The 16,688-nt window shown below is 41.4% G+C and overlaps 1 protein-coding gene across 1 annotated transcript in view; it reads right to left on the bottom strand.

Annotated features, from left to right (window-relative positions):
- Positions 1-14,940, bottom strand: part of STK32B (serine/threonine kinase 32B) — a 179,179-nt gene extending 164,239 nt beyond the window's left edge. Inside the window, exon 1 of the mRNA XM_055798000.1 lies at positions 14,667-14,940. Within this exon, the coding sequence (XP_055653975.1) occupies positions 14,667-14,742 (76 nt within the window). The 5' untranslated portion in view covers positions 14,743-14,940. The remainder of the gene's footprint in view (positions 1-14,666) is intronic.
- Positions 14,941-16,688: the final 1,748 nt, after the last annotated feature.

Here is a 16,688-nt window from a genome sequence, read left to right on the forward strand (position 1 = left end):
GGTTATACTATGAGAATAACCTCATTAATAACTGAACTGGAAGGCTCTCAGAGAAGTTGCTATGGGAATAAAATGTCAAATTTCAGTGGACCAACCTGTTTTTTTCCTACAATAAAATTCACCAGAGATATGCCCAGGTGGAGGAAAATTCTTTAAATGAAGTTACCAACAAAATCCTTAGTGAGCCATCAGTAACCTTATCCACATGGAAGCCTCTATAACGCCAAACATGCCAGGGGGAGCTAAAGAAACCTCTTTGCTTTAGGCTCCTTTGGGAGTGGCTCCGATAGCACCGTTCTTACAGAGCAGGATTTCAGAAAGTGAGTCTTGGTTGGGAGGTTAGGGAACCATGTGGATAGGATTTTACCCAAACACCTAGGCAAAGTATGAGTTGTTCTCCTCTTTTTCTTCTAAATTCAGATCCTAAGAGATGATGAGTCTGTCTCCAAAATCAGAGAACTGTCTCTTCTATTTTTAACCACAACTACAAGTTAAATACTGGGGACAAATAAGGACACTAAAGGGTCAGAAAGATTCACATTTCAGTTGGGATTGCCTCCCATTTAGTGCTTTTAAACCAATGCCATGGGCTTCAAATGAATGATGCCAGTTCTAACTTGTAGCAGAATGGTGCCTGAAGTGCAGAGCCATAGGCTTGTTTTTCATTTGTCATTGTAAGATTAAAGCTCATCAGTCTGATAGCAGTGATGTTGCTTCAGGAAAACCTTTCAAAAGAAGCAAGCAAGCCTGTGGATTGTAAACATGGCTGTCAAGGTCCAGTTTATCTTTTGAGATTTGAAAATAGTATTGAAATTGAAAGGATTTAAAAAATATTTTAAGATTATTTCTGAAGATGTTCAGGCATTTGTGTCTTGTGGCTCTTCCTCATCAAAAAAGCCCCAGCTATCAATGTGGAAAACAACCAGCACCTCTCAGGGCTCTGAGAGCACTAACTGGCCTTGCTGGTAATGACCAACTTCCCTGCCCCACCACCACCAAGGTTCCCATGGGCTCAGGAGCCCCATTGCAGATCAGACCTGGATCAGACTGCTATGAAATGAGACTGAGCCACTAAACGCAGATCAGCAAAGCCATGGCAGGTCCCACAAGGCTCCTCATGGCTCTTCTGAGATGCATATCAGCTCAGTCCTCACCTGAACTAGACTGCAGGTATGACTGTGCCTGGCCATGTGCCTCAACTACCATCCAGACTCTTGGTTGACCCCACTTGTATCAGTGACCTGCTCTGGTAGCCTGGCTTGGGGACAGAGCAGCTGCAGTCTGCCCACTCCTGCTGCATGGTAGCATTCCCAGAGCTAGAACCTGGGCCATGGTTTCACAGCAGTGGGATGCAGCCATGGGTGGTAAGGTCGCACAGTAGTACCCGAGGGTAGAATGGGGACTGGAAACAGGAAAAGATGCCTCTCATCATGGAAAAAGGCAATGTTAAAATTGGTGCAATATTCCATTACTGCCCAGCCACAAAGAAGCACCTCAGAGTCCAGCAGAAGCTAGACACCTCTTATACTAATCAGATTTCCATCAACTCTTCAAATGAAACAGCTAACTTCTAAGAGGGCGGACCTCCTCCATTAACTCCACCCATTAGCCCACCCGTAGTTATCCATCCTCTGCAATTAAGTGACTTTCAGTACGTACTTCAGCACTCAAGTTGCATCTTACCCATAGGTCTCGTAAATTTTAAAAATGGTTATATTTCTGAAAAAAAAAAAAAAATCTATTTTAGGGATGGAACCTCAAATCCAAAGCTCTGAGGTTCCAGAGGAACTGACCTGAACCTAGCTTTAGAGTTCTGATTTTTTTAGCTGTCTGGAGCCAAAAAGGGTCTGCTTTTTGATTCTAGCTAGGATTCTTGCCATTTCATTGTGTGAATCATTTAACCTCATAAGAATCACTTCACTCTGTGTGCCATTTTGCAATAAAAGCAGATCTCCCCAAGGTTTTTGTACCTACATGTTCTAGACCACACTTCTGTTTATCCAACACAATCAATTTTTCCCAGCTTCCATTGAAGCAATATCCTGAGTTTTTAGTTAACATTAAAGCACCATACACCACTTTTTGTGACTATTTTCCTTCAGGGTGTGTAGAAAGAGTAGAAAAAAAAAGCCCTGATAGTAACAACTTGTCCTGGTTTCAGCTGGGATAGTTAATTTTCTTCTTAGTAGCTGGTGCAGTGCTGCCTTTTGGATTTGGTGTGAGAACCACACTGATGGCACACTGATGTTTCTGGTTAATGTTTGTACTAAGTCAAGGACTTTTTAGTTTCTCAGGCCCTGACAGTGAGAGGACTGGAGGGACACAAGAAACTGGGAAGGGACACAGCCATGACAGCTGACCCAAACTGGCCAAAGGGATATTCCATAGCACGGGATGTCATGCTCAGTATGTAAACCGTGGGGAGTTGGCCAGGGCCAGCCAATCACTGCTTGGGGACTGGCTGGGCATCCGTCAGCAGGTGGTGAGCAGTTTTATTGTGCATCACTTGGTTTCTTTTCTCCCTTCCCTTTGGATTTCATTCCTCTCCCTTTCTCCCTCCTTTTAATTATAAATGTTATTATTGGGGTTTTATTTTATTTCAATTATTAAATTGTTCTTATCTCAACCCTCAAGTTTTACACTCCTTTCTGATTATCCTCCCCATCCCTCTGGGCGAGGGGGGAGTGAGCGAGTGGCTGCGTGGCACTTAGTTACTGGCTGGGGTTAAACCAAAACACAGTGATACGCAATTCATACAAAAACTTTCAGAATTTCAGTGCAATGCAAATTTCTTCATCTCAATGTTTACAGATAAATATTTAATGATGGAATTGGTAGTTTTGCTACTGGGACTGAAAGAGATGGGTTGAGTGCTGTACGTACAATGGCCACCTCACTGCAGGAGGTTTTTTACTTGGAACTGATGATTTATTCTCCAATTATTGCACTACTTGCCTCTGGGAAATCCTTCCGGTGATGAAGTAAAGGTAGTTCCAGCCTGATGAAAGTATGCTTATGTACACACCACAAGCAATTACACCAAAGCTGGTAGGACCACATATTTCTGAAAGCAGTAAATATGAGTAAGAAAAACAGGGTCTTTATCTTACCCACAGCTAAGATTAGGAGTGAAACATTAAAGATTTCAAGCAAAGCAAACACTCACAAAACAAACCAAATCCAACTCATCTCCATTCCTAGGCTTTCTTGTCAGCTGGCACAGAGGTGATTGAGGGGAGGGGGAGGACTTCAAACCAGCCACAGTTCCCAGGTTATGGCTGGGGGTGGGCATTAACAGCAGGTAAGAGACTCTCTAAGCCACAACTGAACTTATGAAGATTTACCTTATACCACCACACACCAGGAATAAATAAAAAGATACGTTAGATATACAGCATGAGTAGTTGACAAATATGAAAGGAAAGAACATATCTTCCAATTTTAATACCAGAAGTTACTAGGTGCAAAACACAAACAAGTAGTGAGCTGCAGAGGGTAAAATTGCTCAACGTAGCAGAAGGTTTGCTAGTCTTAATGCCTGAAACATTCGGTGGTATTAAATGTGTTTATATCCAGTCAGTATAATCACAGAAATACAATATCAAATAAATTTAATTATAGATGTTAAATGAAAATAGTGAATATTGGTGACTCAGTTCTACAGTTCCCTACCACATACACTGCGTTTGTTTCTATGAGAGTAAGGTATGTATAAAATTATCTATCCATATGAAACAGCCTTGGTTTTTTCACAGTGCAGAATGCAAAGCTTTCAAAACAGAAAAAAAAAAGTTTATTTCCCACCACCAGATCTAGCCTTTTTTTTTTTTTTGTTATCTTAGTCAACAAATACAGGTGAAAAAAGGACTAAAAATCAGCTTTGTATCTCCAAAGACTAGAAGAAGTAGTCAGCAGTCTTTCCTGCTAGGCTGTATTTTTCTTTTCCAAATTGGAATGTAGCACTGCAGGAGGTTCTTTGCAGTATCCAGGGTATTCTGTCACTTGAAACATCAGGACATCAGTGATCCACATATGTCTGTGGATCATAACATGTGTATGATCTATCTAGCAGAGGAAGGTTAGGAGGTTGAGAGCTGAGCCTCTAATTACTCATTAGCATCTGTAGCCCAGAGAAGCATTCCAATTCTCTGCATTTCACTAGAAACAGTGAGAAAACTGAATGCCATAATCAGAATCTTTTTCTCTGTAAGGGACAGCAACTCCACTGAAAGAGTTGCTTTCTATTAACACATTTAAAATCCGTGCCTGTGCTCCCTCCGACACTTGTGAGATAGATGGCTCCTGGCTCAGGAGAATTAAAATCTGAAGTCAGGGCAGCACTCAGCATAAGTGCTTGAAATCACTGAAAACACGGTATCTCTTCACCGCCACATGTCACTTAATCTTTTCTAAACAGCAGACATAACCTCTCCTCACTCTCCAAAAAGCCTTGTGAAAAGCCATTTAGAGAGAAGATGCTATCCTAGCAACAGCCAGAATTTGCCCAGCCACCAGACAAGCTCCACTTGCACGTCCTGCCTCCCACAGACACAGCCAGCAGCTATCCTCCAGCTGCTCTCTCCCGCCCTTCATCAGCAGAGATCCCCAACTCCAAAAGAACATGATTGCTCTGCTGAAAGTTTGGATCAACAGGAAAAGTTCTCTACTCCCTGACTCTTTTCTAACAAAATCTCCCAGCATTTAGCGTTTAAAGTTTTTGTTTAACAGAAAATCAATGAATCCTGCAAGAAAAGTCTTTCAACACTGAGATTTTTGGAAAGAACTTCACACTAAAAATTTATTACTTTTTCTAAAGTTTTTTCTCTGCTATTATGATTTGCACCGTAAAACAGTCTAGTTGAATAGTTTAGCTTAAAACTCAAGCAAATGACCTCAAAGACATGTCACTGGCCTGGAGAAGAGTGGGAAATCATGGCATAATCGGCACACTTGCTAAGAAATCACATGCCAACACCGGACAGAGAAGAATCTCATGAATCTACAGAAGACTTCTGGCTAGCCTGTTCCTCCCTTTATATCCAAACCAATCTCAGTGAAGGCTAACTCTGTTTTACAGCAATACCCTGCACTTAAGATTGTGTAGGAATCTCTGTAGTTTTCATATGCTAAAACAGTGAAATGTGAAGCTGGACTTCAAATAATGACTTTTCCCTACTTCTCAGGAAGGTTCTTTTGATTAGCTTTTGTTCTTTGACTTCAAGCTTTGTGTAGCAGATCTCAGTGCCCAAGATGTGGTATTGCCCCAAAAAAGTTTGCAAGCTTTACAGCTTGGACAAAGACTTATCTAAACCCCCAAAGGCACAAGAACAATCTTCATAACACACCATGTGAAAACAATGCAGGGGTAAGCAGAGGATAGTTTCAGAAAGGTGTGAAGGACACTCAGGAGGCTAACGGTGATTCTGTGATTATATTGCATCTCTGTTCTAACAGGGTAGCTAAGAACAGTTATCACTCAGCAAGGGAGGCAGAACAATCTCAAAATAAAATAGTAATTACTGGAAGGATTAACTCAGTTTGCATTTTTAGATCTTAAATAAGGAACAGCAGGTGTTTCCTTATCACTGCAAAAGTAGGAAAAAGAAGGAAAAAAATTTTTGTCCATTGCAGTACATTGCCTCATAGTACATTTATCTTAACACAACAGTCTTTCTTACACATAGTGGTGATAGAATACAATGACAAAACCAGTGCTCTATTTCATTCACTATCAAACCAAGCTAAAAATGAAAGGACCAAAGAGTACATCAGCTGTAGAATGTATCTAAAAGTTTCCAAACTTCAAAGAATGGGAATTATAATAATGTTAAAAAAAAATATAAAGGGAATGTGGAAATAAACTTAAAGGCAAGAAAATATTGCCAGATAGGAATAGGAAACTAAAACACACCAATTTAATTCATATTTCAATTTGAGTCAGATAAAAAAACCTGTAGGTAGATTTGATTAATACAGTCAAAATAAACATCTTCAAAATAGAAAAAGGCAGAAAAGGATTAATGAAATATAAAACACAGACTTCTATGTTATGATATGATATGTAGAAAATATTTATGGCGACATAAAATTTGAGAAATAACTAAACATAATTGATGAATCTGAAATTTATCATTAAAGCCTGTATAACAGGCTGACACCATCTCTAGTAATGTTTTCTAATGAGGGTTCCTTCAATTTAAAAGGAAAATGCCTTTTTCTTAATTATGGAATGAATGAAAGTTAGTTATGTGTCTATATTGCACTTAACCACGTCAGAAAATAGAGTACAACATTTCTAAGAATAAGTGTTACAGAATCTGATATTTTCATGTCAAGACTGTGACAGAGATCATAGAAAAAGGCTGTAGGAGAAAAACTAGACATAGAAAGAATCTTCCATTAGTTATAGCAGAAACTGATGATGTGCAAAACTGAAAAAAGAACCCTGATGCACTGAATACAAGTGAAATAAACTGAACTCATAGAATGATAGACTCATAGAGCCATTTAAGTTGGAAAAGACCTTTAGGATCATTGAGTCCATCCATAAATCTAACACTGTCAAATCCACCACTAAACCACGTCCCTAAGCGCCACATCTCCAGTAAGCTTTCCTTAGTTGCATACTGCCAGGTTTCCTGAGATGAAGAATGCCAGATTGGAAAATACAGAGAATTGACAGCCTCCAGAACTGAGGCAGTGATTTAAGAGGAGACATCAGATTTTTACAAACATTTTTACAGAGTTCAAATTATCCATGGTTAAAAACAAAACTGTCCAATTGCCTCAAAAATCCTATCCTGTCTGTTCAGACTTTCATTTACTTATGAAAAACTACATGTTGATAAGAGTCAATGTGGAAATGAAGCTAAAGATGAGGTCAAACTGATCAGATGAGAAATTATTACAGTGTAAACAAGTCTTCTGGTTATTGGGGTGGAAAATTACTTATTTGGGAAGAAAAGGAAGAAAGTCCTTACTTCTGTGATACAAAAGTACACCCCTACTCTTAAAGTCTCTTCTTGCTGGACACTTCAGATGAATGCTGACTGCCTAAAAGGAACAATAACTAACACTAAAAAATTCCTGAGGACAACCTGAAAACTGGTCACATGCTGCACTTTCATTATATTTTTCAGATTCTGGTAGGTTAGGAATCTGAAAGGGAAAGCCTGGTAGTACTCACCAGTGAAGCAACAGATGCCTTTGTTCTTTCCTCTTTTCTCCAGAAATTTGTGTTTTATAAAGGTACAGTATTAGTGTCTACCAAAAAAAAAAAAAAAAAACCACAACCCTTTGCATAAAGGAAATACAATAAAAGCCCACCTACTACGTTAAACAGAGTAAGAACTTGAAGTGTATAGCATAATGTTTTACTGTATCCACATGATGTATCATTTTTACAGTACAATGTTAATTTCTAAGAGTTTAAAATTAAGTCAAAGGATGTTACATGAAATACTGTATTAAGAGAGTCAGTTCTAGGTCCTGAGTAACATATTAACACTCATCCTCCTCCTGTACTGAGGAGGTGTAGGTATCTTGGGTGTAGGTATCAGTGCTTGTCTGCAGATACTGTGTGATATCAACAGGCATTTTTGATAGTTTTCCCAGGAACAAATGCAGACAAATAAAAGACAGTGTTATTCTTCAAAATAGTTAATGTCTTCGAGACTCAACCCCAGAGAATAAACCAGCTTTGTACCACTTTAACATAAGGAGAAAAAAAATCAAGACATTCACCTCTTCTGTTTCTGCGAACACCCTGTAGTTTTTATTCATGCCAAATTGTGACCGAGTCCAAGAAAATTCAGAATATGATTTAGTTAAGAAAACAACTGTTGTTGCTAGCACAAGTTTTTGATCTTTGCAGGACAATAATCTTTTAGTTTTTCCTGTTGCAGGGAAGCTTACATATACAGATGTATACAGCATTCACAAGTACGACAGAAAATTCAGCACCAGCTCTACATAGGCTTACATTAAGCAGTAATGGTGGTTGCAATGACATGATATTCCTTCTGAATCTCCTTTGGCACAGACCACAAAAACTCTTGACAACAGTTTGGTAGTCGGTACCTCTGTGACTGCCTAGAATTATCATACTGTTCTTCTTTGCCCTCCTTTCTGTCTACATTCTCCTACTGTCTCATATCGTGTCGAAGCCACAAGCTCGACACTGATCACTATTTTGTTCTGTGTTTGTACATACACTAGCATTAGGGTTTATGAAATGTCTTGCACTACACATAATAACTTCACATCTAAAGTTCAGTAAATGGAAAATAAAACTATCTAATTCAATATGGTCATAAAAAAATAAAAATCCATTGGTCTGGATCTTGTTTATCTAAAACCTTGATACCCAGCATAAAATAATGCCTTCAACAGCCATGTTATATCCCTTTTTTGATACACAACTGTCTTGGAGCATTTTTAAGTCACAATGCAGTATTCTTCCCCAATCCAGTTCTAAAAGGAAATTGGAATATTCATCTTTTTGAAGGAAAAAGTAAAATGCTACGTAACACACCATAGAATTGACATGAACAAATCAAAAACCCAGCAGAAATATTAATCCCACCCTATATTTGTTACTTTCACTAACAAATGGTATTTAGATTCCAAACCCTTTATTTAACTGTTCTGTAGGGCTGTGTTTTGTGAAACAGTTTGAAAAGAGTATGTTATTATATTCACGATTTGAGTTCTTCGCAGTTGTTACATCACTGCCTCAGAGGTTATCCATTCCAGCTTTGTGGCAGCAGGCTGATGAGCACCATCATATCGCTGACAACAACTGGACACTGCATGCTCTATTTCAAATCTGCCTCATTTTGATATTTAACCATCGCTTTAAGTTGGTTCCAAGTGAAACCCTTTGCGTGTCATTTTTCCCTGTGTCAATTTTATAGTTCTTCAGCTTCCACTGCACTTGATATAAACTCAGCCGTTATGCTCTGAATTTAGCTACCTGAATCCATATTAATTGCAGGCCTTTTTGTTAGGATCTGTATCTATTTTTTATGCTTTTAGTGCAAGATGGTCTTTTCAGTGGCTGGTCATTTAAGAACGATGCTTTCTGCAACTTGCCAACAACTTCAAATCCTTCATTTCACTGAAGGATTTCTAAAGAGGAGAGGTAGAAATCAAGTTTAAATTACAACTTCGAATTTAAAGTTTAACACCAGAGGATGGATGCTGTATTCTCTAGTACGTAACATTTCCATTGAGCTCTGTAGTTATGACACTAGAGCAGAAGAAAGCCTTATGATTCAGGCAAAGCAGTGGAACTTCAGCATTGCCTTGCACTTAGGTACGTACATAAGCACTACAGTGACCCAGAGACTGCCCATATAGAAATAAGCCAAGGCATATTGCTTTGCCTCATTTCCCTAATACAAGAGTACAGCACTGAGGCACAGCACGTCACACTGACCTCCATAAAGGAGTGCTCAAGTGCTATAGCTTCAGGATGCTCGGTGAGAAGCTCTTTGGAAAACCACAAATGCTTTAAATGTAATCACATACTACAAAAATAAAACCAAGCTCTTTAGAAGTTCCATGCACTTGTTTCTAAAAGTAACTTCAGCAAAACTGACTTTTTAAGCCCCAAATAAGCAAGTCCAACTGCCATATCACTTCACAGGACCAACTTCTAGCCTCAAACACTTCTGTTTCTTAACCTTTCCTCTGTATCTTCCACCACAATACAAGCAAATAAGCGATTACTATTTGGTAGTAGTAATACCTCCTGAGCAAGCTCTTTTCTATATGTCTCTTTTCTACTATTTCACTTTCACCTGATAAACATCATTGAAGTTTTAACAGAGCACAGTCAAGCAAATCCAACGTGACAGATACTCTTTACAATCACCAGGCTATTGCTAACATATTTGTTACTTATGATACTTACTGGGAATTTGCAAATAACATTTACCAGCAGCGAATATTCCCCTCACCCTTCTATTGCCATTCTTATGAACTTACTGTTGTTTCTGAAGAGTTAAATGTGAGGAAAAATATACTGCTTTTCTCTCCTGATCTTAGCACTGAATACACACATTCAGGAGAAGATAGTTGCTATGAGAAGAGGAAGTATTTGAGGTAAAGAAAGTCAATGTTCCTTTACTTCAGCAATGTTAACCAAAATGAAACTGTTTTCCTTTCACCTGACTGCTGAATTGACTACACAATTAGTGTAGTACCTAGCTTGAAAAGACTTCGTAAGTGCCTGAAGAAATGTTACAGTTCCATGCCACCTACCTAGGTTTGATTAGCAGTAATGAAGCTGCTACACCAGACCTAGTTGTCTATCCAACCTATACAGCAATTAAAAAAAAAAAAAAAAAAAAATCAAGAAAGAAATCTATTTTTCCATTCAACTTCTTTAGCCAGAGTATAAGCTTGAAGCAAACAAAAGACTCTGTTCACTGGATTTTCCTAGCTGTCATTGTGCTTCAACATAGGCATTAAAAAAAAAAAAAAAAGTATATATTTACTGGGAGTTGTTGGGCAAGGGTAACGAGATAAGTTTTTCATCAAGGAAAAGTGTTTTGTAGATGGTAGAGTTGGCTTAGATTTCATTTTTCTTAATTTTGGTGAAGCAATATATAAAAAAGTATAAGCAAAGCTGAACAAGGTGAGAATGTGCTGGTTCTGACTGCGACAGAGTTAACTTTCTTCACAGTGACTAGTATGGTGCTTTGAATATGTGCTGAAAACAGTGTTGGTAGTACAGAGATGTCTTCATTATTGCTGAGCAGTGCTTACAGTCAAGCCATTTTCTGCTCCTCACCCCACCCCAGCAGTGAGTGGGCTGGAGGGCACAAGGAGTTGGGAGGGGACACAGCCAGGACAGCTGGCCCCACCTGACCCAAGGGGTATCCCATACTATGGAATGCCATGCTCTGCATATATAAGCTGGGGGAAGAACAAAGAAGGGAGGGCATTGGGAGTGATGGCATTTGTCTTCCCAGGTAACCATGACCCGTGCTGCAGCCCTGCTTTCCTGGGGGTGGCTGAACCTGCCTGCCACTGGGAAGTGGTGAATGAATCCCTTGTTTTGCTTTGCTTGTGCATGCAGCTTTTGCTTTACCTATTAACTTGTCTTTATCTCAACCCACAAGTTTTCTCACTTTTACTCTTCCGATTCTCTCCCCCATCCCACCACGGGGGAGTGAGCAAGCGGCTGCGTGGGGCTTAGTCACCAGCTGAGGTTAAACCACAACAGTAACACAGGAAAATATGCTATTTTGAAATGGGAATTATGAGACTGACAGGGTTTAACAGCAAAGGAGATGAAGTCTGGAAAAGATCCAGCTGAATATTTACACAAAATATTCAGCAGACTTGATAACTGGCATGAAGCTGATGAGAGTGGTGACAATACAGAACATCGGTAAAGTAATGGAGAATCAGCATCACAAGGAAAGAAGTGGGTGATCATCTTTGGGAATATGAATAGTAGAAATGGACTGAAATTCAGTCATGCAAAATGCAAGGCCACGTACATAGGAACACCACAAAGTTCTGCTGTAGATTGGAGCTTATCAGTGGAAATTACTGAACAGGCACTGGTGGGCTAATTGATTGCAGGGTGACGTGATTGAACTATCCACATGATGCGTCCATGAAAAGGGCGTACGTGGTTATAGGCTGTACCAGGAAAGTTATTTCCAGTAGGGATCAGGTGGTACTGTTTCCAGGACAAGGTCCCAATGAAAACTCACCTGCAATTCTGTGTATAATTCAGGTTATCTGTGCGTAACCAAGGCATATTCAAATGCATGCAGATGAGGGACACAGGGAATGAAAAAGCAGTAGAAATTAGAGAAAACTAGAAGAGGTTTTCTTACAAGTCAAGGAATGAGGGGGGACATTTTTGTATCTGTCTGTGCGCTGGAGTATTGATGGAGGGTGGAGAGCTGTTTAAGCTAACAAAAAAGTTGAAATAAACATAAATCTTATGCAAAGGTTAAGAATCACTTAATCAAGAAAACAGATGTTCCTAACCATTCATTGAGTGAAGTTCTGGAAGATCCTTCTATCAAAAATAGAACATAGAGAATAAATATAGCTCGTTTAAAAATGGTATGCACTATGGCCTTTAAAAATATCAGCATATGATAATGATGCATTATGCCGTCCACGATAACTGGAGATTTACAGCATGCAGTCCAGCCTTCTGGCTGGATTATTTTTTAGTTATCCTAAACATGGGGAGAGTCTACATGCAGCTCACAATTTTTACATCTACTCAATGGATCAACACCTGTTCTCGTTAGAAAGCATGAATTGTTCTAGAGCAGATACTCTATAGGCTTGTCAGGCAGTACCTGGGTACTCTTCGTATACTATTTCCATTTATTTCTTTGTTAAGTGATGATACACTGAGTAACTAGCTTTTTCTATGATTTACAAAGTGACAATAGATGATTTTAAACCTCTTCTTCCAAAATTTGTGTTTTATTCTACATCCATCATTAACATGTATGAACATAAAATGACAATGCTTTTTTCTACTTGTTTTTCTCATTTTAAGAGGCAGCTGTGACATTATGCACAATACACTTAAATAGCTTAGTTTCTACTATGCCTACATATTCATACAACTCCTTTATTCCAGTTCTCTTTGAATTGATAAGCATTGTCATTCTTGAGCAAAATTATACCATCTCAAGAAACAAATTTAGTTTTTCCTGCTACATTTTCTCTTTTGCCTTTTTTAAAAAAAAAAAAAAAATCATATCAAGTCTGATATTATGGAGAACTTTGACTCTTTTACCTACTAGTGGAAATATGCAATAGAGCTTGATTTTGGATTACACGATGTAAAATACATTTTCAAAGAAGGAGATATTTTCCTATATTATTCAGGTACTTGGGAAAATGTCATCCTAAATAATAATTTGTAAGTAATATAGGAAATATTGTTTCAAAAGCAATGGACTCTTCTGAGCTAGATGGCTGTGCTAAGCATGACATCTTCAGAGGGGAAAAAAAAGAGATGATGCTAGGAACATTCATAATGGGAAAAAACCCTCAGAACAAACCAAATGAAACCCAGTCAAAGAATAAATAATGATCTAACAGAAATCCATAATTACATTATGTGCTTTTTTTTTTTTTTTCCAAATTAGGTATTAATAATGGCTGCATTACAGAAATGTTTTCCTGAAGGAAAAGGAGCTAAGTGGCATGAAGTTTCCTCTGCAATAAGTTACTATTGAACTTTGTTTATTTCGTTCAAAAACTGACCACAGCTTTGTCTCATAAAAGAAAAAAAGTAATTCATGGAAAAAGCTAACTCAAGAGAGCCCAATCAAAAGTTTTACAAAGGCAAAGGCGTGGCTACTTTTTTACCTTAGGCTGTCTAGGCGAGTTTAACACTGTGCTTTCACTTGGGTATTTCTTGATGAGTTACCTCAAGATTTACAACATTAATTGAGCATGATCAATATTTTATCTGGGCGAGATGTGTGGGGAGTCCTTTCTCTCTTGCATTTACATAGCATGATCTATGGTAAACGACTGAAATTTTGCATCAGTTCCAGAAAATCACAGCTAATGCACCACAATACACAAATAGTAAATAACCTGTCCCATTCTCCACACAAACAATGGAGTCTTGCAAACCAAACCTCATCAAATATCTCTTCAAGCTTTGTTAAGCAATATGGAATGATAATGGTGTCTTAAATGCAAGTAAATGTGTATTCATATTTTAAGCACTTTACATGCATTTAATATGTTTTCTCCCTATTAGGAAAAGAGTGCTAAACTCTCCGTGTGTCCTGAGCATACAGGGAAGAACATACATGTTTTTTATTTGCTATGAACCTCAGAAAGCCAAAACAATGTGATGATAGTCTATCGAGGCTCAATAACTGAATAAAATATATTGGGAATTTCTGGGAAAGGAATATACTCAAAATTAAGCACCCATCATCCAGATAGGCAACAACATCTATCCCATTAGTACCTTTAAAAGCATTTCTACCGATAATTTACAAGTATCTGCTTCCTAAGAGCGCTGTGTTCAGCTTGCTTCAAAAGCCAGTAGTGATTGTAATTGAAATGCATTCACACAATTCCAGTTAAATATGGTCTACGTATGAAAGTGACATGAAAATGCATAAATAGTGCAGAAACCACCATCTTTTGTGCAAACTTTTCCACTGCCTTCCAAAAACATTACAAGATATGCTTTATGACATACTATCTAGGCAGAGGGGGAAATCTCAGGGTAAGAGAACAGGCTAATAAAAAAAGTTTCAGAAAGTAAGGGTGACGGAGGAAGGATACCGACCGAGAGAGATACCAGCATTTGAAATGGGCAGGTGGGCAAAGAGTCTATAAATGAGAACAAAAGCAGCGGCTGCCCAGCTCCAGAACGGTGCCCATCCACCGGCGCGTGAGTGAAGTTACCGGCCATGTGCTCCAAACCCGAGCGAGAGTGCGCCGGGCTCCGGGCGAGCTCGGCTGAAAGCAAACACCCCCGCGATCGGCGACAGCGGCGACATCAAGGTGGGCTCCCCCACCCCCACCCGCCCCGCAGCGGGTCCGCTGCCGCTCGCTCCCGCGAGCAGCGCGAGGGGCGCGGGCGCGGCCCCGAGGTGCGGCACGAGGGCGCCGCGCGGTACCGTGGACAGCTCCGCACTCACCGTCCTCGTCCGCGTCGAAGACGGGCGCCCGGTGGGAGTGGCCGCCCCCCATGGTGGGCCGCGGCCGGCTCCGCATCCCCCGCGCCCGCACCCCGCGGGGCGCGCCGGCAGGCACCGCGGCGCCGGGCAGCTGCCCGACCCCGGCCCCGGTGCCGGTCCCGGCCGGGGGAGCCTCCGCCGGGCTAACGGTCACCCTGCGGCACGGAAGCGGTCCGTCCGCCCCTGGCGGAGATCGCTGCTGCCTGGCGCGCACCGGCTTGGCCCGTCTCGCATCGCGGAGGGGCAGGGGAGGGAGGGAGCGAGCTGGGGGAGGAGGGAGCGAGGGAGGGGGGGAGGGAGGGAAGGAGGCAGGGAGGAGGCGGACGTCCTGCTGCTGGTGGCTGTCGGTTAGCGGTAAAAGCCGGATCTACCTGGATCCTCGCGGATCCTCCCAGACCTCCGCTGGGGGCGCGGACCCCCCCGCTCCTGCCCCAGCCGCCCTGCGCTGCCCCGGCCGGTGGGGGCGGGCAGAGCGGCTCCTGCCGCCCGCAGGGGCTGCAGCTGGGCGGCACCGGCACCGGGGGGCTGCGGGCCCTCAAGGCGGGGGAAAGGCCGGCGGGGGTAAGCGCTGCCTTGCGTCGACATGACACTTTTTTTTTTTTTTTTTTGGCCTCCCGGCCGGGACTTCGTCCCCGCAGCGCGGCGGGACGCGGCCCGCCGACCGAACTTCACCAGGGTTCCAAGGGGAGAAGGAGCCAGCGACCCCCCCGCGCGCCCCGCCGGGCTCGCCCGGGGCGCAGGCACGTCCCGCCGCGGCCGCCCACCGCCGGCCCCACACCGCCACCTGCCGGCGACATCGCGCAGCGCCCCGCCGGGCGGTGCCACAGGCCGGGGGGGCAGCGCCGCTCCGCCTGTGCGGGGGGCGCCTCTGGGGGTGGGTCTGTACCGATACACAAATACCCCTGTCTCAGCGTGCGCGTCTTGGAATGACTCCGCTGTAAAAGTGCATTAGGGAAAACTACCTGAAACGTGAAAGTCCGACATGAGTCATTCGCCCTATAGCGAGAAGCGAAGGATTTCTACGGTTGCTATTATTTATCCACAGAAACTGCTGTTTCGTTCCCTTCCAAAATTGCTAGCATTAGCAACTTTTGACGCAAAGTGAAAAAAAATCACTTGTGAAACTTCCTTCAAAGGGAAACAATTTTTAAAAAGAAAAAATCTGTATTATTACTGCAACCAAGTCAAAATCTGTTCAGTTCCTGTAGGAGAAAGCCACAGATAAAGAAATCAAATGGAAGTTGCATTTTTTACTTCTCCACTTCCACAAGGGGAGAAGAGGTAGAAGGAAGCAGAGCCTGAAGCCAGAGCATGCGTACTTTCACATATACCAGCAGAAAGGCTGTTTACCTGCGATACCTACTACCCTTCAGTACAGCTGCTTAGAAAAACCCAGAAACAAATTCTGCATAAAGTACAACTTTCAGTCTCTTTGTTTATGATTTTTACCTGCCTTAGTTACTCACACTACCTGTCTTTGAACCCAACATAACCCTCCTATAACCTTCCAGGGAAAGGTTGGTTAGGATTGACTGCAGTGGATAAGACCCTGTGGTTTGCGGCCAGAGCTCAGAGCTCGCAGCACCCACGGACCCAGAAAGCTGATAAATTCAGATACAGTGATATTTCTCTATAAGTAGACATGGACAGATTGAGTCACCTGCTGATATCCCTTACTTAAATTATTTGGCTTGCTACTATTTACATGTGAAATAATTTGCAAAATAGGGAAGCTTTCAAAACATTGACCTATGAGTATTCATCTAAAACATAGTCTGGAAAGCATCGCTCTCTGTTATTCTTCTGTTTGTCACTTACACATTTAAAGATTTACTCACCCAGTCACAAGCAAAAACAATGTCATGTTGCTGAGGTTATGCTGCTTCAGCCAGAAAACACCAGTAGCATATAGAAATCACAGCCTCTCAGCTCTTCTAGGTCAACTGACCAGCATGATGCTTTATGTTAATCCATTTCCTTTTG

Source organism: Falco peregrinus, chromosome 2, assembly GCF_023634155.1.
Source record: "Falco peregrinus isolate bFalPer1 chromosome 2, bFalPer1.pri, whole genome shotgun sequence".
Taxonomy (NCBI): Eukaryota; Metazoa; Chordata; class Aves; order Falconiformes; family Falconidae; genus Falco; species Falco peregrinus.